At 34.9% G+C, this 22,818-nt stretch overlaps 3 protein-coding genes and 1 long non-coding RNA gene across 6 annotated transcripts; 2 read left to right on the plus strand and 2 right to left on the minus strand.

Annotated features, from left to right (window-relative positions):
- The first annotated feature begins 1,275 nt into the window (after nucleotides 1–1,275).
- LOC140978579 (two-component response regulator ORR26) lies at nucleotides 1,276–4,495 on the plus strand. 2 transcript variants are annotated; one of them, XM_073443744.1, is made up of 5 exons: nucleotides 1,276–1,589; nucleotides 2,662–2,814; nucleotides 2,970–3,326; nucleotides 3,432–3,505; nucleotides 3,618–4,495. In XM_073443744.1, exons 1-5 carry the CDS (start codon nucleotides 1,457–1,459, stop codon nucleotides 4,461–4,463), a joined length of 1,563 nt encoding a protein of 520 aa, XP_073299845.1. In that variant the 5' UTR covers nucleotides 1,276–1,456; the 3' UTR covers nucleotides 4,464–4,495. The 2 variants fall into 2 exon arrangements, with proteins under 2 accessions (XP_073299845.1, XP_073299844.1); XM_073443743.1 differs by having other exon boundaries at nucleotides 1,277–1,589; nucleotides 3,429–3,505.
- A 1,408-nt stretch (nucleotides 4,496–5,903) lies between these two features.
- Nucleotides 5,904–10,618, plus strand: LOC140978581 (uncharacterized). The gene is made up of 3 exons (XR_012175579.1): nucleotides 5,904–6,159; nucleotides 6,316–6,813; nucleotides 9,324–10,618. It is a non-coding gene; the product is annotated as an uncharacterized lncRNA (long non-coding RNA).
- Nucleotides 10,619–10,756: 138 nt separating this feature from the next.
- LOC140978580 (protein HHL1, chloroplastic-like) lies at nucleotides 10,757–12,186 on the minus strand. 2 transcript variants are annotated; one of them, XM_073443747.1, is made up of 6 exons: nucleotides 11,859–12,186; nucleotides 11,520–11,657; nucleotides 11,364–11,450; nucleotides 11,212–11,259; nucleotides 10,969–11,099; nucleotides 10,757–10,856 (listed from the first exon to the last, which is right to left on the minus strand). In XM_073443747.1, the coding sequence occupies exons 1-6, from the start codon at nucleotides 12,117–12,119 to the stop codon at nucleotides 10,853–10,855; spliced, it is 669 nt and encodes a 222-aa protein (XP_073299848.1). In that variant the 5' UTR covers nucleotides 12,120–12,186; the 3' UTR covers nucleotides 10,757–10,852. The 2 variants fall into 2 exon arrangements, with proteins under 2 accessions (XP_073299848.1, XP_073299847.1); XM_073443746.1 differs by having other exon boundaries at nucleotides 10,757–11,099; nucleotides 11,859–12,185.
- A 272-nt stretch (nucleotides 12,187–12,458) lies between these two features.
- On the minus strand, nucleotides 12,459–22,448 carry LOC140978578 (probable thimet oligopeptidase). The gene is made up of 20 exons (XM_073443742.1): nucleotides 22,167–22,448; nucleotides 21,069–21,190; nucleotides 20,604–20,767; nucleotides 19,756–19,846; nucleotides 18,915–19,094; nucleotides 18,486–18,566; nucleotides 17,912–17,989; nucleotides 15,660–15,752; nucleotides 15,256–15,336; nucleotides 15,006–15,168; nucleotides 14,786–14,912; nucleotides 14,637–14,706; nucleotides 14,319–14,426; nucleotides 13,870–13,967; nucleotides 13,746–13,791; nucleotides 13,545–13,641; nucleotides 13,369–13,442; nucleotides 13,023–13,127; nucleotides 12,859–12,939; nucleotides 12,459–12,748 (listed from the first exon to the last, which is right to left on the minus strand). The coding sequence occupies exons 1-20, from the start codon at nucleotides 22,297–22,299 to the stop codon at nucleotides 12,647–12,649; spliced, it is 2,094 nt and encodes a 697-aa protein (XP_073299843.1). The 5' UTR covers nucleotides 22,300–22,448; the 3' UTR covers nucleotides 12,459–12,646.
- Between the last annotated feature and the right edge of the window lie 370 nt (nucleotides 22,449–22,818).

The following is a 22,818-nucleotide window of genomic DNA, read 5'->3' on the forward strand; positions in this document are numbered from 1 at the left end:
ATTATTCAAGTAAACTTTCTCTACTGAAAACTTGAATTTACAAAATTTTACAGTAATCAAAATAAATTATTTAATTTAATTTTTTATTTTTTTCAAACACTGAATCATAAATTCTAAATTATAATTGAAAATTTCAAAATCTTTCGTCATTTTTCTCTATCAATTCTTAATTTTTTTGTATTATTTAATATTATTCACTACTTTAAAAGTGTTTTTATATCTTTTCAGTTAATTTTAACTATTTTATGGACTTTTAAATGTATCAACATTAATTAAAAATATAGTGACAACAGCTTAATTATTTTTGTAATATTTGATATTATTCAAAATATTGTTTTACTATATATTATTTTTTAATGATTACATATATTTTGTGTGTGTATATATATATTCTAAATTAGTTTTTGAATTATGTTAATATACGCATATTTTTTCATATTTTTATGATGTTATGACTTAAATCTAAAATTTTTTTTGTAACTTTTGAAATATTAATATTTGTACCTAAATATTAAGATGTGTCCCATTAATTTTTTGTAAAGGAGAAAATACAATTTTTATTTTGAAATTTTCCTATATTTTGAATTTATTTTGCCTCCCTAATAAATTATATATCTACATTCATTATCTCGAGAGAGTTTTTTTCCGAATATATTATCTGCTCTTGAATTTTCATGCATTTTCTCCTAATTTTTATATCAAGTAATTATATCAATAATTTTAAAATTAATATATACATCACATTTATTTTAATCACTCTATTTTTTTTCAAGTTTTTCTATTCATTATACTTCAAAATTCAGACGTATATTTTTTCTCATTAACAATTAATTCACACACTTAATTATGTTCATAATGCAAAATAGATATAATATATAATATAATAAGTTAAGAAACCGAGTAGGACTTAAAAAAAATAAAATGGAGTTAGGCCCGAAAGCATGAACGATACAAATAAACAAAATAAGAAGATCATATGAAAAAACATGTTAGTATCGAAGAAATTAATCAAAATCAAATCCAAAAAACAAACATAAAAAGTAGATGTGATGATAAGATTGCTTAATTTAATTGAAGAAATAATCATAAAAAATAAAATAAAAAGATGAAAAAGATACTGAAAGATTCGAAAATCATATAAAAAATGATTGAATAAATTAAATCACGATTATTTAAAATGATAGATAAGGTGTGAAATAATATTTGTTATTGAATAATTTGTAAAAAAATCATGCAATGATTAATTCCAAATAGAAAAAGCAAAGTGCGGTGTGCTCTAAGACCGTTAACTCCAGCCGGCGCCATTTATTCTTTATTCGCTTCTTTCTTCCCTTAAAAAAATCCACTCGCAATCTCCACTCTATGCGTTTAACACATTAGTGAACGCAAACACCCTGTGTGTGCGGTTTCAGCACTGATCAGTCTTCTGTCCTTTCTGCTCAAGATCTCAACTTTAATGATGGATTCAAATGGATTCTCTTCGCCGAAGCCTGATAGTTTTCCTGCGGGTCTTCGGGTCCTTGTTGTGGACGATGATCCCACTTGGTTGAAGATTCTTGAAAAGATGCTTAAAAAGTGCAGTTATGAAGGTCTCTTCTCATGCATACACACACACACACACACACACACACACACACATAAATATATGTATGCAATTGCTCTTTTCTGTTTGTGTTGAACGTTTCGGGGGAATGATTTTGTTGGTAATAATTGTTTCTTTTTGGGTATGATGCCTCAGATGTTGCTTTTAATTCTATATTTGGATTATTATTATTTTTTTCACCTGTTCTACTAAAAAGAAGTCGCGCGTCGAATTGTTTTGAAAGCTGCCAAGTGTTGGAAAGTTCAGACTATATACTCGTATTATTTGATATTTCAGAGTTGAATTCTTGGATTTCAGTTTAGGGGAGGTAGCAACTTGTTGAATATTGCAAAAATCATGCATAATTTTTTTATTTTAAAAAATCATTTGGGCGTGAGAAACATACTGCAGTAAAAGTTCATGTGAACTTGTCAACAGTATGATGATTCCTAGTCAACTGCAGTCAAGAAACCAAGATGCCTTTAAATTTGAAGCTCATGCTTTGTTGATTAAATTATTATTCAGGCTAATTTTCAACTAGAGGGGAGAAACTGTGACAGTCCGAAATTTTCCTTTCATTTCACTGTTTATTTTTTATGCAATGGGTATCTATTCTCCTTCAAAATTATCACCCCTTCAAAATGTAGTTCGTTCTGTGGTGACTTGTTTCAAATTTAATTTGGCATCTTAACCTCTAAGGTTTTCTGCTTTTGAGTGATTTATGACTTGATTCTGTTTGAGATATCGAATCATACTATAGGTGTTGCGGTGGGGTTGGGAGTTGTGTAAAATAGGAAGGTACTACTCGGACATTAAATCCTAGTTCAACAAGAGCTTAAGTTGCCATGGTTGAACTTGTGCAGAATAATCCTACCTGTTCCTAATATGCTACAAAATTTATTTGGAGTTCGCATACTACTCGTTCCCTGCTCATGTTCTTCATGGTTAAAACCTTCCCAGACCAGGCTTTGGGTTTGATGTATCTGCATTCTACTTGACAGTTTTTGCTCTTGATTTTGAAAATCTTTGATACTTCTTCTGATCCTTCTCCAATATCTTGTTCTTTTTTGGAGTTTCAGTAATGACTTGTAACTTAGCCAGGGAGGCTCTGGACCTGCTACGAGAAAAAAAAGACGGTTTTGACATTGTAATCAGTGATGTAAACATGCCTGACATGGATGGTTTCAAGCTTCTGGAGCACGTTGGCCTGGAGATGGATCTTCCTGTCATAAGTAAGCTACTTATCTCCTATTAATGCTTTACAAATCAGTAAAATCTTATCTACCGTGTCCAATTCTTTGATCTGTTGGTATCGGAAGTGAAGATTGGCTCGTTACCACTTTTCTCCAAAGTTCGAGCTCATGGATTTTACATTGATCCTACACAGTGATGTCCGTTGATGGGGAAACAAGCAGGGTGATGAAGGGAGTTCAACATGGCGCATGTGATTATCTTCTGAAGCCAATAAGAATGAAAGAGCTTAGAAACATATGGCAGCATGTTTTGAGGAAACGGATGCATGAGGTGAGAGATATTGAAGGGCACGAAAGCTTGACCGATCAATCTGATGATGTCTACTTGTTTGGTGGAGATCTGAATTCAGGAAAGAAAAGAAAAGATGTTGATAACAAGCACGATGAAAGAGCATGTGGTAACCCTTTATCAGTGAAGAAATCAAGGGTCGTTTGGACCGTTGATCTTCATCAGAAGTTTGTGACAGCAGTGAATCAAATCGGACTTAGCAGTAAGTTTAAGATCTTTCTTGTTTCTCAGCAGTAAAATAACGACTTTTTTCATTGATTTCTTGTGAGTCATAATAAATGTTCGAATGTTAATTGTGTGACAGAAGTTGGCCCAAAGAAAATACTCGACTTGATGGGAGTGCCATGGTTAACAAGAGAAAACGTAGCTAGCCACTTGCAGGTAAATGTGAGGAAGGGATGGTAATTTTTGAAAATATGCAGTTAAATCTTTGTCCAATAAAAATTTCAAGGTTCCGGAAAATCTTGTGACATTTTGTTGTTTTGCTTTACAGAAGTACAGACTCTACTTGAGCCGCTTACAAAAAGAAAATGAGCTTAAAATTGTGTTTGGCGGGGTGAAAAACTCGGCTATCACTTCAAAAGACCCTGCCGAAAATGTTTGTCTTGGAAACTCAGATACACAGATACACAAGAATCTGATGCCGAACAGTGATGCCAAATTCTGTGATGTAAACGGGAAAGGGATTCTTTCAATGCCAATGGGAGATTGCATGAATTCTCTATTTGGAGATGTCAAAGATGCTTCGAAAAGCGCTCCCGCTCCCTCAAGGATTAGTTGTGATTCTGATGTAAAATCCGAACACAAGATCCAAGTTCAATACTCGTCGCTTCAATTCAAACAAGAACACAATCCACGGTTCCAGTCAGAGAAACAGTTTGATCACATGATGTCTCCCATTCAAGTTGATTTTTTAGAAAGCATTTTCAATCATAATCATATACAAACAGAAGATCATAGCGAGAGCAGAAGTCAAGGCACTGGAAAAGTAACGAAAGTTGAAAGTGTAGGCGCCTTGTTTTCTGTTCAACCTGAGAGATCGATTTCATGTTCTACATTGAACATGAAGAGCCACAACTCGGGACAGAATCCATTTGACAATACAGAATGTCACCAAAGAAACTTGATTCTTGAAACCGGATCAACTTTCAGGTTGTGGGATGAGGTATTCAATAGTTATTCCAAGGAACCTGGGAATATAGAATCTTTCGGTCTCAGTGATCGAGAACTCATTTATGATGTTTCACCACATTTGTATGGTTCATTGGATGTTGAATACGAGTACGGGAGTGACACTCTGGAACACCCGGTAATAGGCCGAGGTCTGTATATTGCATAATCCTCAACTAATGATCAGGAATATCTTGTTTATCGGGGTTGTGTTTATTGAAAGCAAAAAGGAATATTGCTAATGTTCCAATTTCCTGAGAGAACCATTTTTTTCGTAGAATGGTTGTTTTCAACATAAAAGCGTCACAGATAATAACCAAGCATTTTTTTTGTATGTTAGACTACAGACTTGAAGATAGACAGACAAAGGAAGATGTTCAATCTATGAATGGGTTGGTGGATAGCTTTGATTGATAGTTGTAAACAAGAATAACTTGTTCTGGAACATAATGGGTGGTGAGGAATAACTTAATTTGCAGTACAGAAAAATGATCAAGAAATTTCATTAAAAGATTTTTCTAATTATGCATCAATTCAGTTTGATTAATTACCTTCCAAAAAAATTAATACAAGAACCATATCATCAATCAGTACCCCAACACAAGTCTGATTTCTTAGGTTTACATTTGCTATTAAAATATAAACTTTTGAACGAGATCAATGAGATGTTATTATAATGATAATGTACGTGCACTAAATCTAAAGATCCAAGTTTAATTTGGATATATTTAAATCAATTTTGGACCTTGAATCTGACATTAGCAGATACCTTGTACCAACAACACACCCCTATAACTCCACTGCATTTTTATACTTTACTGTAAGTCTTTTCGATTTTCCGTTTCAACTTTTACTTTAAATAGTTAATAATTTCAGTTTGGTCATTTAAGTATTTAAATTTGGTTTCAATATAAGTATTTTTAATTTCAGCTATTTTGATCAAATTGTTAACAACTTTGTTTCCAAATCAATCAGATGATGAACATGTTCCCTCCTTCCTATCTAGTGTATCAGCACTCGAACATAGAAAGAAAAATGAGAGACAAGAGTTTACGCGGTTCGGCCTTGAATGACCTACATCCACGAGAAGAAAGACGACCAACTCTTTTATTCAATCACCAAAGCAAGCCTAATCTCCTTGATTCTCATTTCTCCATCGCCTTCTTGAGCTTGTGCTGTGTTCCTATATCTTTGCTTCAGCTGAGAGCCCCCTCTTTTTAAATCAGGAGCTGACTTGTGTCCCTTTCTTCACAGCTTATCCCAACTCCCCAAAGTAACGACTCCCGACTCCCGACTCCCTTCATCTAACAGAACACATCCAATCAACCAACTCAAAGGTTTTCACTCCCATTGACTTAACTTTGAAGCATTTTTTGAGAGACACCAACCTTCTCTCAACAGTGACATCACACAAGTCCACAATTTTCGACGACACATGAGCATTTTATAGGCGTCGAAAATTAAAATTTAGTATATCTAACTGAATTTGGATCAAAATAAAAAATTAATAGATAAAAAAACTATTTTCCTAATTTAAAATGCTAGGAAAAATAATTTTTGTGAATTATCAAATCAAATCGCATAGTATACGCTTCTTTCTAGGATTTTTCTTTGGGGGAAATGGAGAAGAAAACTTGGACAGGTGGATAATAGACGGCCTGGAACTGGGTGACGGTGGGTGATTCGAAGAATACGGTCAATATACTCGGCATTGTGGTTGAGGCTGGCGTTCCACACTGGTATGTAATCTATGCATATGTTCTTAGTTGTAATAGCTACTAAAACCCTGATTCTTCATACTTGTTCTACATTTTTCTCGCATACTACGTGGTCATCTGGACATCCTCCTTCTTCAAGATGTCCGGGTAATTGTCTTTTTGATTTTTCTGCTGCTTGTTTTGAGTGCGATATTGTCTTATTAATTTCTTTTCTTTTTTTTTTCTTTTGTGCTTGTGGCATAATAATAGCTGCTAGATTGGCATCCATAACCGGAGTCCTTGTGCTTCTTTCCTTAAAACTAGCTCCTTTGCTCTCTTCGATGGCTGCAAACCGCTAACAAATGTGTTCGTAAGCTGCGGCTTTGGTCATCTACGACCAGATTTGACGCTGGTTACTCATCTGTATTTAAACTCGGCTGTTGTGCTTTTGGTTGTTATTCTGATTAATTATTTTTCTTTCACATAATAAGAGCAATCGTTCAAATTATGTAAAGACGAATGAGGAAAAATCTGTCTTTTGTTTGGGTTTACCTCACTTTCAATTGTGAATTAGCTGTGAGATACAGAAACTTAAATAGAACTGCGGTTAATTTCCACATTTAAATATAAAACATGTACATTTTTTTGGAAGTACATAATAATTTTGACCTTCTTCAGCAGTACTTGTTGAATGACAAGCACTCTTCTGGTAGGATATGGTAACAAAATGCTATCAAGGTGTAGACTATGATAAGCTGTGACTTCCTTGAACAAATGATTCAGTTTTTCTGTCACCCTCGAAGTTGCAATTTATCCATGCATGTAACGTACCAAAAATTTAAAGGTTCACGTGAACCACATGCATGCAAAATTATTAAATTTCTTTGGTATTTTACTAAATTATTTTAAAGCATTAAATGCTTGTTTATTTTATTAAATTTTGTTTAATTATTTTTATGTATTTTATGCATTATTATTGCATGATAGGATTTAATTCATGAAATTTAAAAGTTCATGCACTATGATTTTTAAGTTTCATTTCGCGCGCGAACGAGGATCGGAGACGGGGAAATTTTCAAGAAAATTATTTTAATTACACGATTAAATTTTTATTAATTATTTTAAGATGTATTTAAGGGTATTTTTCAAAAATAGGAATTTTTGGATGTTTTTACCCGCATGATTTTAATTTTTAACGGTACGCGAATTTTATCAAATCGGGGACTTTTTAAGGGTTCGGCTAATATTTTCAAAATCCTTCCAACACGAAATATTTTTCGGGAGTGTGTTTGGATTTAATGGGCCTACTTTTAAGTTTGTTGGACTTAAAATACTTTTTAAACTTTTAATTATCAAAGTTAGAGCCCATTAGTGCAATGTTAACCTTTTAAATAACGTGTTTAACCCTCCCCTAAACCTAATTAACATGTAACAGCCGACACATCATCTCCACCATCAGTTCTTCTCGGTTTTCAGTAGAATCTCACCAATGAAGCTTCGGACCCTTCGTTGGCTAGTTAGAAAATTCCCCGGTTTGTTCCCGATGCTCGTTCTTCGATCTCCTCGCGTTCGTATCATCTAAGGCACGTTATGTACTTTCATTTCTGCATCTTGCACGCCATATACTGCTGATGTGTGTATCATAGTTGTTAAAAATCAGATCATATACACGTTCGAGACGTGATGCACGGTTTTTGCATGAAAGTTGATCATATTTTTGTTTGTAAACTCATGTTTTTTCTGAATTTGGTGCAAGGGGCTGCGATCCTTGTGTGTTTAGAGGCTACTGGTGGTGGCGAGATGTTGGCTTGGGGTTTAGTTTGGTTGTGGGATACTGCTAGGGAGAGGCCGAGTCGAGGGTTCTGTGAGGTAGTCTCGGCTGGTTTTCTTCGCATAGTAGTGCAGCGGCCATTTGTGTGGGTTTGGTATAGATTAGAGGGGTTATTAAGGGCCTAATTTGAGTCTTAAGGTAGGACAGGTGGTTAAAGAAGGGAGGACCGAGATGTTGGAGAGTTGGGGGAGTGAAGGTAGGACATGTGTTTGGTTATTAAAAATAAGCGGGGGCCAAGAATTATTTAGGAAATTTAGGGGTTGGCCGATAGTGCATGAATTTAAAGGATATAATTTAACTAGTATATGGTTGGTTATGAGTTGTTTAAATTATGGTTCGAGTTGGGAAAAATTTTATTTGAGTTTCGGGTCAATTCGGATTAAAACAGGGACCCCGATCCAGGTTTTAAAACGAATCAGTTAAATTGGGAATTTGGCTCGAGTTTACGGCTAGGAATGCTTTTAATAATGTTTTGAGACATTTTAAGGAGTTTGGTAAGCTTCGAGTTAATTTTAGAGGTCCAGGAGTAAAACGATAATTTTTGGGTTTCTAGGGGCAAAATGGTCATTTTGCACCCGGGGTGAGATTTTGGTCATGGCAGCGCCCTGAGCACAAATTTATGATATTTTAAATGTTTGTGCATCATGATCACGATTTTAAGATTTTATGAAGATATACGTCGCATGTTTGGATTTAAGAAAAATTGCATTTATTCATAATTTTTATAAGTGATGAAAATGATTATGTTTTGAATGATGGGAATTAGTTGTTGCTATCGAAGTATATGTAAATGTTTAAGACGTATATGTAAATGCTGATGATGAGGCCTAGGCACAGTGGATGGGTGCTCCTGTCACTGATGTCCGGCAGTCGCCGGGTACCGCGGTTCTATGTATGATGGATCGATCGTAAATGATGATGTACGATAGTCACCTCTAATGAACTGAATTCACTAAAGGAACGATGAATGATAAATGATGAACGATGAATGATGATTAACGATGAGCTGTTTTGACACGTCACGATGTTACACGACACATTTGCATTACACTTTTAAAGCTCATGAAAGGTATGTTGAGTATGTTATTTTTCACTGCTGTGTGCTATGTATATGTACATGTTATTTATGGTACAGGAGTGTTGAGTTTTTAGACTCACTAGGCGTGTGTGATGCAGGTGAGCTTAATGATGAGGAGATTGGAGGTGCCGAACTCTGAGTAGGCAGACCTGGTGGGCGACACGACTCGAGGGCCTATGATTTTTCAGCACTATTATGATTTCTTGTTTTGAGAGGACACAAGTGTTTTATACGCTGGTCTATTTTACTGTTAGATGTAGGATTTTTCTCATATTTTTACTCCGCTGCATTTTATTGGTAATTGCTGTGAAAATTTTTAAATGATGATTTTAAGTAGGAGAGCATGGATGCGATTCATTTAAACGTTTATTTTAAAAAAATATATATTTTCGTATTTTTAAAACGGTAGACGTTTCAATGCAGGTGTTAGCTCGTATGCATTGCGGTTGGCAGACGTATATACAATGGACTTTTCCATCTAGCTAGTGTGTAAGGTATTCATGTTATCTATGTTGTACTTCAGAATTTAGTGTGTTTAATCCCTCACTTTGACGAACGATTGATTAATCGAGGATCCTTATATATGTGACCATTTTATTATTTTGGATGTTTATGTGGATCTGATGCTCCCCCTATAAGCTTAAGTACTGAGTATGTGATTATTATTTTGCAGTCTGGACACAATCATAATAGCTTTTAATATGTCGAATGTATGTGATATAGGAATTTTATCTTCTCATGGCCAAAACCCCTTCGTTTGGTATCTCTAATAAACTCTCTAAATGGACTTCATTATTGCAGGCTTACAGAAGAGTGGAACTCACTACCACTTCATATCGAACCAGACTCCTTGCCTGAACATGATATGCGTGAGTTTCCTCGTGTTGGGACCGTGTTGAGAGTTGCAGTAGATTAAAAATATGAGTCATTCGGTTTTCATTTTCATTATGGAGATAAGTGGGTAAGACTGCGCAACCTAATGTGAAACTGAATTGGAGCTGTGGAAGGAAATTTTCACTGTGGGACAAAATTTCGACTATTGTCAGAGCAGGACGACAGTGTCAACGATTGATTAAGAAGGTATCCGCCTTTACTTGGTTTCTTTTGCCCCAAATGAATCGCGTGGGTGAAATGATTTATGTTCGCTAGGGAGGGGGTATATAATAATAGTCTATGTTAACGAGGTCGGATTCCTTGACTCAATTTTTTAACTGGTAAATTTATATGTAGTTACCCGTTTTCAGTTTTTTCAGAACACTGCATTGGCACGCTAAACTGCTTGCTGCGCAGCAAATTGGAACTAATTTTATTCCCCACTAACAAGAAAGGCCTATTTATTATTACACGAATACTATGTCATATGTCCTATGTTTGGGAAAACTATTAGCTGAAGGATGAGGATATGCCATCCGTATCATTCAAGATTTAGGATGTTGTGAAATTATTAGCCGAAGGACGAGGATATGATCAGAATAAAATACTAAAAAATCGAAGCAAGAACGTGAAATTATTGACTCGAAAGGAACTGAATATTTATTGTCAATAGAAAGCAAATGACTTTGCAGATGATATATATAGTAAGTAGTTCTGAATATTTAGAAAATATACATATACATTTGGCTGCTCAAAAACAGCAAATTCCATTTAATTAAATAACAATGAATTCTTTCTCATGAGAAATCAGCTGTTCGTAAATTTTCCTAGCATAATCGGATATGTGGTGCAATGCTAACGCTGATAGATTATGCCTCTCCTTTGATATTTTTTAGATCACATTTCATAACATGATAGTGAGGATAAATTAAAGTCATTAGTAAAAAAGATGTACCTGCAATCAACATAGCGCAGAAGCTTGAAGAAGATGGAAAGAAAAATCTATGAACGATTTTGTGTACAAAACCGAAGCTTTAGAAGCAAGTGATTTCCTTATCTCACAAAAATCGTCATGTTCTTCAGCTATTCAACTTCAGCAATTTTTTTTCATATACAACTCAAAAAGACATACACACAATTTTAAAAATGTCTAGGAATGAACTCCATATGAATCTGTAAAGTTCATCGTACTAACGTGGATTTATCATCTTCTGATGTTTCTGCTTCTGAGTTTAAGAATGTTATCTTCCCGAAAGATTCTTTGGCACCCCCAAAGAAGTCCTTCACTTTATCAAGCACAGTTTTGAGCTCTTCCTGAGATGGGAGCTGGAAACATTGAAAGAAAATCTAAGGCCATATTCGAACTCGGGGGATTGTTTGCCAACAAGTGATGAAGACTATTCAATAAGCAAAATTCAAAATCATAAATTATCCTTACCTCAATTACATCATTTGCAGCAAGTGCAGCCCGCAGATTGTTATTTTCCTGTATGTTAAACACAAAGTAGAAAATGGAGCCTCAGATATTTTTTCGCAATATCAAAGTCTAAAACATAAACACAGTAGGAAAGTAGAGAGTGAGAAAATTACAACGAGCTTGTAGCCATATTTAAATTCAGTAGCAGACCGCAAGACACGAAACTGTTTCATAGCCATCTTTTGCATTTCCTTTTCATCCTGTTTCAATGAAAGATATCATGGGACCGCAATGAACTAGATATGAAATTACACTGATAAGGAACTCACTCTATAAACAACAGCTGCAAGATTTCTGGTTAGTGTATCTTTGTAAATATATTTCCCCAGAAAATTGTCCTTCGCAGCGACCATGATTTTCGCAGTGGTCCCCCCTGTCACAATATTAAGAGGGTACCAAAGATAAACCTGAGAGCAAGAAGAAAAAAGCCAGTCATAGTTGCTAGTTAGGAAGCCTTTTTTACATAATTAAATCTCACTAATTTATAATAGATGAAACAAATGCATCGGAAAAGGGTAGAGATGATAACAAAGCCTTTTTTGCCAAAAGAACCTTGGAGATCGATGAATTGATATATAAACTTGGAATGCGAGAGATAGAAAGCTAACATTAGCCATGCGAATAAAGATCACAAATTTTGGGTTGCCGTCGTCTTCAAGCTTCGGTAATGGAGGAGGTGCTTGCCGCTGGTACTGCCTGGCCGCCATTCCTTTCTTGCTTTTAGCTTCAACCACCATCGGGAATTTTAGCTTTTGGTGGTACGGCTTATGGGTAGACGTAGGAAACAGGGAGTGGCTGATAAATGAGTGTTCACGCGCTGTTGTTCCATCGGAGGATAAGGGAAGCCTCACCAACTGATTCAAAGACATGGTCTAACTAACCTGTGGAGAGGTCCAGACCTGTGTGGCTAAATGACTAAATCTTATCTTCATTTCTCCTTTTTAAATATCAAGGCTTGTGAAGAGGGAATTTAAAAAAAAAAAAAGTCAACTAATTGAATTTTAAATATAACCTTCTCATTAATTATAAAATATAATATAAGTTTGATTTTTATCTATACTTATGAAAAATATAAAATATATTATATCATCTATTCTCAAAATATGTAGATTTAAAAATTATTAATTTAAATGGAAAATATATTAAGTTTGATTTTCTTCTATGATTAAGAAAAAACAAATAATAATAATAATAAAAAAATAGCAATTCATTTTCAAATCAAAACCCATTATCTTTGTCGGTCACTGAACAGTTTGAATATACATTTTATAGAAAATTATAAGAAAACAGCAAACTTTTACCGAACGAACTATTAACTAAATTCTGGGAAAATGGACTGGACCGAGAGTTTTGTCATTGTTGGCTCGAGACAGTGATGGCACCCACCCGGCTGTATTTAATGATTTTTGCTGTCTATGAAAGCTTGTAACGAAGGCTCCCTTCCAAGAAAATCTGTCAACATCTCCAATGGGTCTTTTGCACCACCTGCACATAATACCTGCCAAAAACAAAAGTATGCCGTCGAAACTTAACCAAGAACAATACGATGATTGTGGTTGACAGTTAGATGTGATTTCTTTAGGTACAGACTACACTACGGGCAGTTACCTTCTTCCGGAACTGCATCCCAGCATTTTGGTTAAATATGTCATCACGGAACTTTGTGGCAAATATATCGGCCGCAAAAACCTGTTACCAGACATCCAACGACACCCAATTTAAAATATCTGGTATCAAGATATGCTATAATATGACCGGGGAGGGACTCCAACCTCACTCCATATCCGACTGTAACAAGTGGCTTCGTAGCCAATGACTGCACGAGGAAAGCATGATGCTGGGTTTGTTCCTTCTAACATTGGCAATCCTAACATGAACTGCCATTACAAGACAGCTATATCAGTGGCAGCCTACTAACTAGATCAACCATTTGTCTCCATACCAAAAAAATATAGTTGATTATGTGGGTGCAACTCAAAAAGATACGATAGGCAAACAACACATTTCAATGGGCATGCCATGCAAACAGCTACATACATATCGTTGTTATTACTCCGACAATTTCCCATCCACATTAGGGGTGGCTTGACAGCTTCTGCAGAGAATCAGAGAATATACCTTTGAATGAAGATGATTCAACAGCCCAAGCATGTCTACATTTTCCACGGAATGTATGATCTGATCAAAAAGACCTGAAAATGCAACACACCAGCTCATATCAAACAGGTAACTTCAAGAATTTGAAGCTCAAAAGAGAGTTGCTTGTTCCCATGAAAATACACATTAAAACTTACAATAAACAATCTCTTGTTTCAGTTTGATCGCTGAGAATGAAAATCTACATCTTTCAAGCAATCTACATAAGTCATCATCGATTGGCTTCGTGATATCCTGAAAGCCAAAAGTTAATGTAACATTCAGACGTAACAAAAGATTCAAACTATAGCTTAAACTTATGTAGAACTGTAAGAAACCGTAAATTATATCTAGAATACCTGATGGAAACCAGAGACCATTTTAAGAAAGCCGTTTTCATAACACCTAGCAAAAATACAGAAGTATATCATAAGTTTAAATCTATTTTTATTCAGATATTAACACAAAAGATAGAAGACAAACCAGTGTTCCAATACGAGGGAAGGGATCTCCACAAGGTCAGGATCCACTAGTAAGCCAGAAAATCTAGCAAAGGGGGCTCGATTGCATATATGATGGACCTAAATCATCAGAATCGGGTTACTAATCAAGAATTTCTGTTATCAGGTATAACATATTTGATGTTGGAACAAAATCACATGAACTGGGACTAAACCAGTGGCCCAACATTTAAGATAAAAATCACAACCCAAAATAGATTACAAAAATTAAATATTTAATGCTTGATGACTTTACCTGAGCCTTAATTTTCTCGTAAAGAAAAGAGATGCAATTATCAAGCCAAGAATACAGAAACTGTATCATCGTAATAAACTTGAGTACGCAATGTCTCATGGGCTCGTGGCATTGACATTAAGAGAGTTTCAAAACTATATTCCGGAGAATCCAAGCTTAATTGTTAAGAAACATACCACATGACCAAACTCATGGAATAAGTTCACTACTTCGGAGAATCGCAGCAAGGTGGAGTGTCCGTTAACTTCCTTCTGCAACTGAGAAATTAATACAGCCACGGGAATCTGGAAAACACAATGAAATATCAGGAAAATGTGTGAAAGAACCCCATAACCATCAGGATGAAATTCTTTGCAGTGGCTTTGAACTAAGATCTCCGAAAAGAAAGATAAAGTGAATGTCGATTAAAAAAATATCGGCACGATACCTAATCAATAAAAAATTAAGATTGGAAATATATTTGAAACAATGAGAATATCGATATAATCAATTACCTGTCTTGCATTCTTAATATTTGAACCATTCTGAAGAGATACGACACAAGTGTGGCTGTATTTTCCTTTCCTGCCACAAATACGATATAAAGTTCAATTTAGGTGATCAAAAGGAAATACTGATTCACAGGCATCCAGCTGGTTCATACCTGGCATACAAATCGAGATAGAAATAACCCAGTAGTTCACCAGAGCTCAAATCAAAAACTGAAAAAAGTTGCACGTCTTGATGCCAAACATCTGTGTCTGCGTCTGCTACTTCCTCAAATCTTAAGCCTCCGTCAAGGAGAAAATTGGAAGATTGTGAGTCATGGGACGAAGATGAGTCAACAAATATTCACAATTTAGTAAAGGTTGTGAAATATTTACCAAAAAGGTCCTGGCAGATTTTAAAGATTCCTGATAAAACTAAACCAACGGGGAAGTACTGTTTAATAACTTCAAAATCCACATCAAATTGCTGTTCTTTGACCCTCTTTACATAGTACTGTAGGTCCTCAATTCCAAAGGAAAGTTCACCCTCCTCTTTTCTCTAAATTACAAGCATACTAAGCCTTAAAACACTTACAGCCATGTTTAAGAAGATGAGTTTTCACAAAAGAAATTAAGCACGACGAACCTTCAATTCTTTTAACAGAGAAAGTTCCTTTGAGGCCAAATCAGTTAAGCTTGTAGATATTTTCTCTAAGAACTCGAACACCTGAAGAAAACAGATGCGAGATTGTAATAATAACACAATGTGTGTATGATATTAATCGTTAAAAAAGCATAGTGTATGAAGCATGAAAGACAAGAAACTCCAAAAAAAATCATTCATTAAATAAATTAAATTAAATTAAAACATCTAAAAGAACAGGTCAGCTACTTGACCCATGAACAGAAACTTTTGATGGCACTTCTAGAATTTTTTTTTCCCTTGATATGGACTCCAAAAAGAAGAAAAGAAACAAAATATTCAAGGTGGACTTGAATAATCAACAACCGAGTATAAGGTCAAAAAACAGTTATTTTATCATCACAAACCTTTGTTGATGAGCTTGCCATTCTAATATCAATGGCATACTCTGCATAGTTCGCATAGCCAAGTAACCTGGAAAGTTTATGCCTCAACTGGATCTGGAGGTACAATAAAGAGGATAAATGTAAATTGGCTTATGTAAACGAGAAATACAAAATCTCGTGACAGAGCACTCAATGAAATTATGAGCAATGAAGAGATTCAAAATATCTTGTATTAAGAAACTTTTGTTCCAGGTAAAAAAAGAGACAATAATGCCAAGTTATACGAATAACGATATGTGTTAAGTTGGTAACTTTTTTAATACTAAGTGGCCGCCTATCGCCTCGGCCCAATACTTATGAATGATGATGTGCATTAAGTGCGTAATTTTTTTAATCCCAAGGATTCTTAAGTAAACATTAAAAAGCACTTTCATTGCCAACAATCAGTGTTCTAAATGGAGATCGAGGCGGCCCTCGACTGCCCCGTTTACTCATGAGACGGCTGTTTTAGGCGGTCCAAGCTATGCGGCGGTGGGCAGGCGGTCGAGGGCGGCGAGCAGGCGGTCGAGGCGGGTGGAGGTGGCGAGTAGGCGGCCAGGCGAGGCAATCAACATTTTTAAGTTGTAATCAACAAATTTTAAAAACCTAGTCAAAGTCAACTAATTTTAAAACTCAAAATTTTAGTTATTTAAATCACACCCCACTTTCTTTTTTTCAACTTTTGGTTCTCACTCCTTCTAACAACCAACCACACTAAAGCCATAGTTGTCAATCGCACATAGTGTAACGCAAAGTTTGCCCGTCGCTATAGCGCATAACGAAAAGCGTAGCGAGAGTTATTTGAAAGTAAAATGCCACAAACATATAAATCTATAATATATTGCATATAAAAACATGAATTCAAAAACCTTAATTTCCAGCATAATATTCCATCAACTTTAATTGTAAACTACTAAAACCTAAAATTATTTTAACTTTTTTCATTGAAATATCATAGAAGACACAAAAATAAAGCAAGAAATGCAGAAAAATTTAATTTCCAGCAAAAACCTAACTAAACACATGCCAAAAAACCAAAATTAGAAAAAAAAAACATGAAATAAGCATGTAGCTTTGCTTTGCAATAGCGCCGCCATTTCAGATATCGCGATTGTCGATATAGTGCCAATAGCGAGGATAGCGAGCGCTATTGCAAAGTCCACGGCGTGCGGTCCATTGCGATGTGGTGTCACTTCGCAACGCTATTCGCTACAGCGAGGGCTACGGGGGCTATTGACAACTATGACTAAGCCCATCACATAAATTGTCTGCCGCCTGCCTCAGGACTTACTTGGAGAATGATAGCGGAAGCCTTGGGAGCGGATGAAGTGCTACAACCAAGAAGGAGTGCAAGGAACATCCTATTAGAGAACTTGACGAAGATTTAGATACATCGGAGGAGGAGAATGAAGAAGATGCTGATTTTGAGTCCGATGATGAGAGGATTATGAATGTAGTTGATTGTGTATATATAGGTGATTTGGAAAATTAGTTATGTTTAGTCCGGTACTTGTTCTAATGATGGATTGAAACTTTGAAATTTAAACTTAGTTTTTTGGTAAAAGTAATTATATTACTTTGTTAGCATAATAGCATTAATATAATAATGAATATTTATTAATTATCTTGTTAGTTTGCATTTATATATTTATTTGCACATTATCTAGATGATTATATTGTGTGAAACTTCTTTATATTTAAACATTATTTAATTACGCATCTTACATAAAAAAAATGATGAATATTTGTGATTATAATGCATGATTATATATGATTATCTATAAAAAAAAATTTACTTAAAAAAATTCAACAGCCTAGGCGGCCGACCGCCTCGCCACCGCCTCCCGCTATTTACAACATTGCCAACAATGATGTGTATTTCATTGGTTTCTAAACAGTCTGGAATATATTTTCCAAATAATACCCACTTCCGAGATGTTATACAATTAAAAAATCCTCATATGCACGATATTTCGTCAACAACAATTGTAAATTAGGTGCAAAGACTAGGCAATTAAAAACAAAATCAAGATTATCAAAATAATTCAACTTTTTTGCAATCCTGGCAAATAAACCATCATCAGATATTGTCATGTGAAGATCAATACAACAGACAACCATTTATTGATAAAACTTTGAAGAGTGGTAGCAAAGAACATGTGTGCAGAGGAATTTCAGTGACCGTGGACAACATTTATATGTACAGATTGAATAATAATAAAATTACGAAGTACCAGCTTTTCCAATACGGGGAGATTGACTTCACATCTCTGGCCATGAGCAATAGCTACCGACTTCCTGGTTGACCCTACCTTAAAATTTACAAATTTGTGAAGTATTAACAGTTAAAACATACATATAACAAAACTGAAAACAAAACATGGGGGTGGGTAGAGTAAGCAAATGGTAGAAAACATCGAACTGCTTAGTTGGTCTTTGAATGTTTAGCTATAAGCTAAACTTTTTCAAGTTTTGAGTTTTGTATCATGTAAATTCTTGATGACCAATATCTCTGTACATAGATAATATACATTTTTAACTATTACTAGTAAGTAGATCATGGTATTTCTTGTCTCCCTCAACAACAGCAAACAAATATCCAACTTTTTCCAACCTCGCATCCAATCAGAGAATGGTTTTGTACTTGCTAATTCACAATTTTTTAGGCTGCATGAGTAGCAATTTGATTCATAAATCATAAAAGAAACTAGAGTAGGTCGTAATTGTGTACTTCACAGATATGACAGCAAAATAATGTCAAAGTAATTAGCAACAGCTGTGCGTGCTCTTTCTCAAAAAAAAAATCACCTTGCATAAATCCAGGATGGGTGCAACATGATGGCTTCTCAGCATGATCTTGAATTTACCATTTTCAGCTTTGTCCAGAGTCTGCAAATAAAACATACACGAATTTCACTGTCACACAGTGTGACCACAGAAAGGAAGGTACACTAACCCAACAAGCACATCTAAACAACCTAATTTAGAATCAAGAAATGCATAAAAGAGTTTGTATGCTATCAATTACTTTATTAACAAACATTCTTATGGATAGATAATATGGTCTTTGGTATTGTTTAATTTCCAACTATCTTCTGGCCAAACTAATAATCGTACCCTCCAAAGGACATTCAATGATACCGATGAAGGGAAAAAAGGCCAAGCAGTACTAATTTATTCAAATTCAAATTGAAAAGATCAAAAGAACTTGATAGTATGCAAGGAAGGATCCCGAACCTTAAGAAAATCTGGAGGTAAACCAACTAGCTCCATTTCATGGAGAAGAATAAATGAATTGTCATCATTTATATTTTTTATGTATCGCAAACTTAGCTCATCTATTTGCGTCCTCAGCCGCTGTAATTCCTCCCTCTTTGTGGATGTAAGATTTAATCCATTCCGTTCAAAGTCTCGAACCTGTCACTAAATTTTGAAAAATAAAGACTTGACTGACAAACAGTTTGATCCAAACCAGACGCACCAAACATCTAAGATGGAATTCTTTATACCTTGTGTGAAAGAGAGGTAGTTAAATAAGGAAGACTAATCCACAAAGAAACAAGAATAATAGAGGGACGACATAAAATGTAAATAAAATAGTACAAACACTTTAAATTCTTTACCGACATGTTTGGATGGAAGAATTTGGTGCCTTTTGATTCAAACCTTTTCTACCAATCCATCAAAATTGTTAATGTGATTTTCAAATCCAGACTTCAGTTTTAAGTTATTTTTAACCAGAACAAGATTTTTCAAATCTTCAAATATTGAAGTCATTTCAAATCCAGAAATCCAAATTTACTCCTCAAATGAAATGTTTCAATCTAAAGGCCACCTGAAATAATAAATATGATATAAAAATAGAATGTCACCGATTCACACTAACTACCAATTAATCATTGCATCTTGGTACAATAGATAAATATCTACATTTGCTAAAAACAATCAGACAAAACTCTATTAAAATTTAAATGAGATAACTATCAATAAAATAAGCATACAGATGTAAAGAAGATAACCAAGAAAATATCAAGAAAGCTGCATCAGGACCATAAATAATTTGCTTACTGGTTCATACCAAATACTGAACAAAGCGTTTAACTTCAGGGCTCTGCCATTTCCCTTGTGCTGCGAAAGTTCTGACAACACGGTAAACATCTTCGCGCTTACTACATGAATGACATGGAAGCGATTGACGTTAGGATTCAGTTACAAAATAACAATGCTAGTATGCTACTAAAATGGAGTCGCAACATGATTTTTGAAAACATAAATATGTTTATTCTGGTACTGTCCATATATTCCAAACCAGACTTAATCGATCCGCAAGACACTGTAAAAACTTAAAACTCCTCAAAGACGTGAATATCGCCACAAGACAGCGTTGACATTTACTTTTTTGAATAACCTAATATTCCCAACTTCTAACCTATTATTCATTTTTTCATGATCGAGAATCATCTTGAAAATGCCATCTGTACACCTTATCAAGCAAAAACATAGAGTTTCCCTTTTCGGAAAGGGATAACTACAAGATTCAAGTTCTCCTAGCAGGAATAAAAATTCTTGACCTATAACCATCGGCAAAAGTTTCAAAAAAACTTATGCACTCTCAGACTTCTGTTCCCAGAACAGGCCTGTATCCTCAAAAGTAACAAAAAACATTTATATGATGCATGGGGGTTTAACAGTGGTAGTTTTACTTTCACGTTAAACTCAGGCCAGGGGATTATGGAAGTAATAATGTAATCTAAAAGCTGTTTGAGAAGTTGCACCAGTTTACTGCACAGTTATATATAATAAGTTGCTATTTTCTTTTCTTTGGCAAGGGTCAGATTAAAACACATATGATCGATCAGCTTTAAAAAAATACATTCAGAACCATTGGCTAGTCACTAATTAGTTACAGACAAAATAATGCAAAACCTGCATGTGGAGATATGAGCATCAATTCGCCGCTCAGCTTCAGCACTAGCCTTACGAATATCTTCAGAACCGGATACCAATTTTGGGAACACACAAGATTGTATCAGAGGAAAATGAAGTGCTTCTAGTTCAGCTAATGGTTGAATAGCATTGCCATAAGTTACCTGTGATGCCATTTTAAATCAGCAAGTAAATGTGGTTCAAAATCTGAAAACGGTGAAGAAATGAAAGGTCAAAGAGGAAAATATACTCAGGCACAAGATGGCAACATTTCAAAATGTTGCAGCAGATACGATAGAAAATGAATGATCTACTAGATTAGTTAATTTCAGGGAAAAAAATTCCTAACTAGGTTCTGTTTAGGAGCGCAAGTTGCAAAACCATCAGCAGTTAGCAAAAAACTTGAACAAATGTATCCACATAATGAAAGAGCCTGTTGTTGAAGGAGAAAGCTTGTTACCATACCTTGTCTAGTGAAACTAAGGCAACTGCATCGTGAATTTCCTTAGATTTTGCAACAATGTGATCTGCCAATCGCAGCATTTCAGAGGCAGATAAATTTATCCTAAAATTTGATCCAGGAACAGCTGAAATTTGGAGGAATTGTGAATTAAAAATTTTAAAATTAAAAAAGGAAAAAATGTGAAGTCTTTGTATTATTTTAAAACTACAATGCTGGTGAATCCTCAGTTCACCGGTTCAAAACCATATGGGTTAGAGACTGAAACATACTTCTAAAAGTTAATAGCATCGAATACTGCAAAGCCACCGTCAATGACCCAGCCCATTTGTGTAAATGAAGAAATCCGCAAAGTGATTTTTATGGAACAAACTTTTCATACATCATGAAAAGCCAAAAATCAAATAAATCAGCCTTGATCTCCCCGTATTTAAACTAAAAAAGAAGTCAATGACATCAAAAAGTGTAAAAGCACTCGCAAATAATCAAACTAAAATTTTCGAAAATAATTTTTATGCTCCAAGAACTCTGAGAACAAACTTTTATACATCAAGAAAATTCAAGATATCAAGACATCCAACTCGGTCTTCCAAATTTACATTATACAACAAGCCAAGGACATCACAATGCTCCTAAAATTCACGTAAATTGCGTAAATTTTCAAGAACCGATTTTATACACCCAAAAAGCAATGAGAACAAATTTTTAGACGCCAAGAAGATTACAGGAAAAACAAAAAGTCAGACTCGATTCACGGCATATACACTAAAAGAAGCCATTAACATCAGAAGATTTAAAACCTGCGCACAACCTTGAAATAACATTTCAAGAACTGGTCTAATGCGCCAATAAATCTCTGAGAACAAACTTCAATACATTAAGGAAAACTCAGAACAGAAAAAGTCGACTCTTGAGTCGGATAATCTAAAAAGGAACTCGGAAAAGCACACGTAAACTTTCAAGAACAGACTTTTAAACACCAGGAAAACTCCAAACATCTAAAAATCAGTAGGTGTCTAGTCATTTAAAGTAGAACCACAATCTAACATATAATTCTTGAACCCAAATATCCGCAACTTATATTGCATTCGTTCAATACATACTTTTTTTCCTGCGATTTTTATAATGGGTATTGACTGCAACGATAGCAAAGTTGACTGCAACGGCCACAAGAGCAGCGGCGCCTGTTAAAGCTATTAAATTCCTCCTCTCTTTCTTCTTCCCCTTTGTCTCCATTCCTGATTTTGAATTTTGCTTCTTAGGTTTCTTGGTTTGGTTCTTATATATACAAATGCTCCGGACGAAGAGACGGCAACTGCGAGGGAAACGAAGGCGGACTATGGAAAAAGATAATTGATTTTTCACCAAACACTAAAGCCAAATCTATGTTCGTGCCGTACACACACACACACACACACACACACACACACTAGTAAGACATTATTTTCAATTTATTAAAAGATAAAAACTTTAGTTTTGAAATAAATTGCTTAGACAAATGAGTTATAATAATATCAAAGACTTCTCCGTATTTTATCCATGACATATTTTACGAAATTTAAGTTTGAGTGAAAATATTTCACAATTCTTTGTCTTCTTCATTATGCACTCAAGGTGTGTTATTTGTGAATGAGATTTGTGTATTTAATGTTTGCTTTGTGGTTTAATTTGGACCTTTGTTGATTTAATAGCTTGCTTGAGTTTATACTTGACCTCATTTTTCTTAGATTTTGAATATATTTTGTACTTCCATGC

The sequence above is a fragment of the Primulina huaijiensis genome, chromosome 6 (genome assembly GCF_012295235.1).
Source record: "Primulina huaijiensis isolate GDHJ02 chromosome 6, ASM1229523v2, whole genome shotgun sequence".
Classification (NCBI taxonomy): Eukaryota; Viridiplantae; Streptophyta; class Magnoliopsida; order Lamiales; family Gesneriaceae; genus Primulina; species Primulina huaijiensis.

Bases quoted from the DNA above. Each gene is read 5' to 3' on its own strand.
- LOC140978579 (XM_073443743.1), top strand. From the start codon at position 1,457: ATGATGGATTCAAATGGATTCTCTTCGCCGAAGCCTGATAGTTTTCCT. The intron at 1,590-2,661 runs GTCTCTTCTCAT...TTGGAGTTTCAG, and splicing joins TAAAAAGTGCAGTTATGAAG to TAATGACTTGTAACTTAGCC. The intron at 3,327-3,428 runs GTAAGTTTAAGA...ATTGTGTGACAG, and splicing joins GAATCAAATCGGACTTAGCA to AAGTTGGCCCAAAGAAAATA.
- LOC140978578 (XM_073443742.1), bottom strand. From the start codon at position 22,299: ATGGAGACAAAGGGGAAGAAGAAAGAGAGGAGGAATTTAATAGCTTTA. The intron at 20,768-21,068 runs GTATGGTAACAA...ATGGCATCACAG, and splicing joins CCTTAGTTTCACTAGACAAG to GTAACTTATGGCAATGCTAT. The intron at 19,095-19,755 runs GTATGAACCAGT...ATTTAGTGACAG, and splicing joins AACGCTTTGTTCAGTATTTG to GTTCGAGACTTTGAACGGAA.
- LOC140978580 (XM_073443746.1), bottom strand. From the start codon at position 12,119: ATGTCTTTGAATCAGTTGGTGAGGCTTCCCTTATCCTCCGATGGAACA. The intron at 11,451-11,519 runs GTGAGTTCCTTA...TCATTGAAACAG, and splicing joins TTGCAGCTGTTGTTTATAGA to GATGAAAAGGAAATGCAAAA. The intron at 11,100-11,211 runs GTAAGGATAATT...CAATGTTTCCAG, and splicing joins CTGCAAATGATGTAATTGAG to CTCCCATCTCAGGAAGAGCT.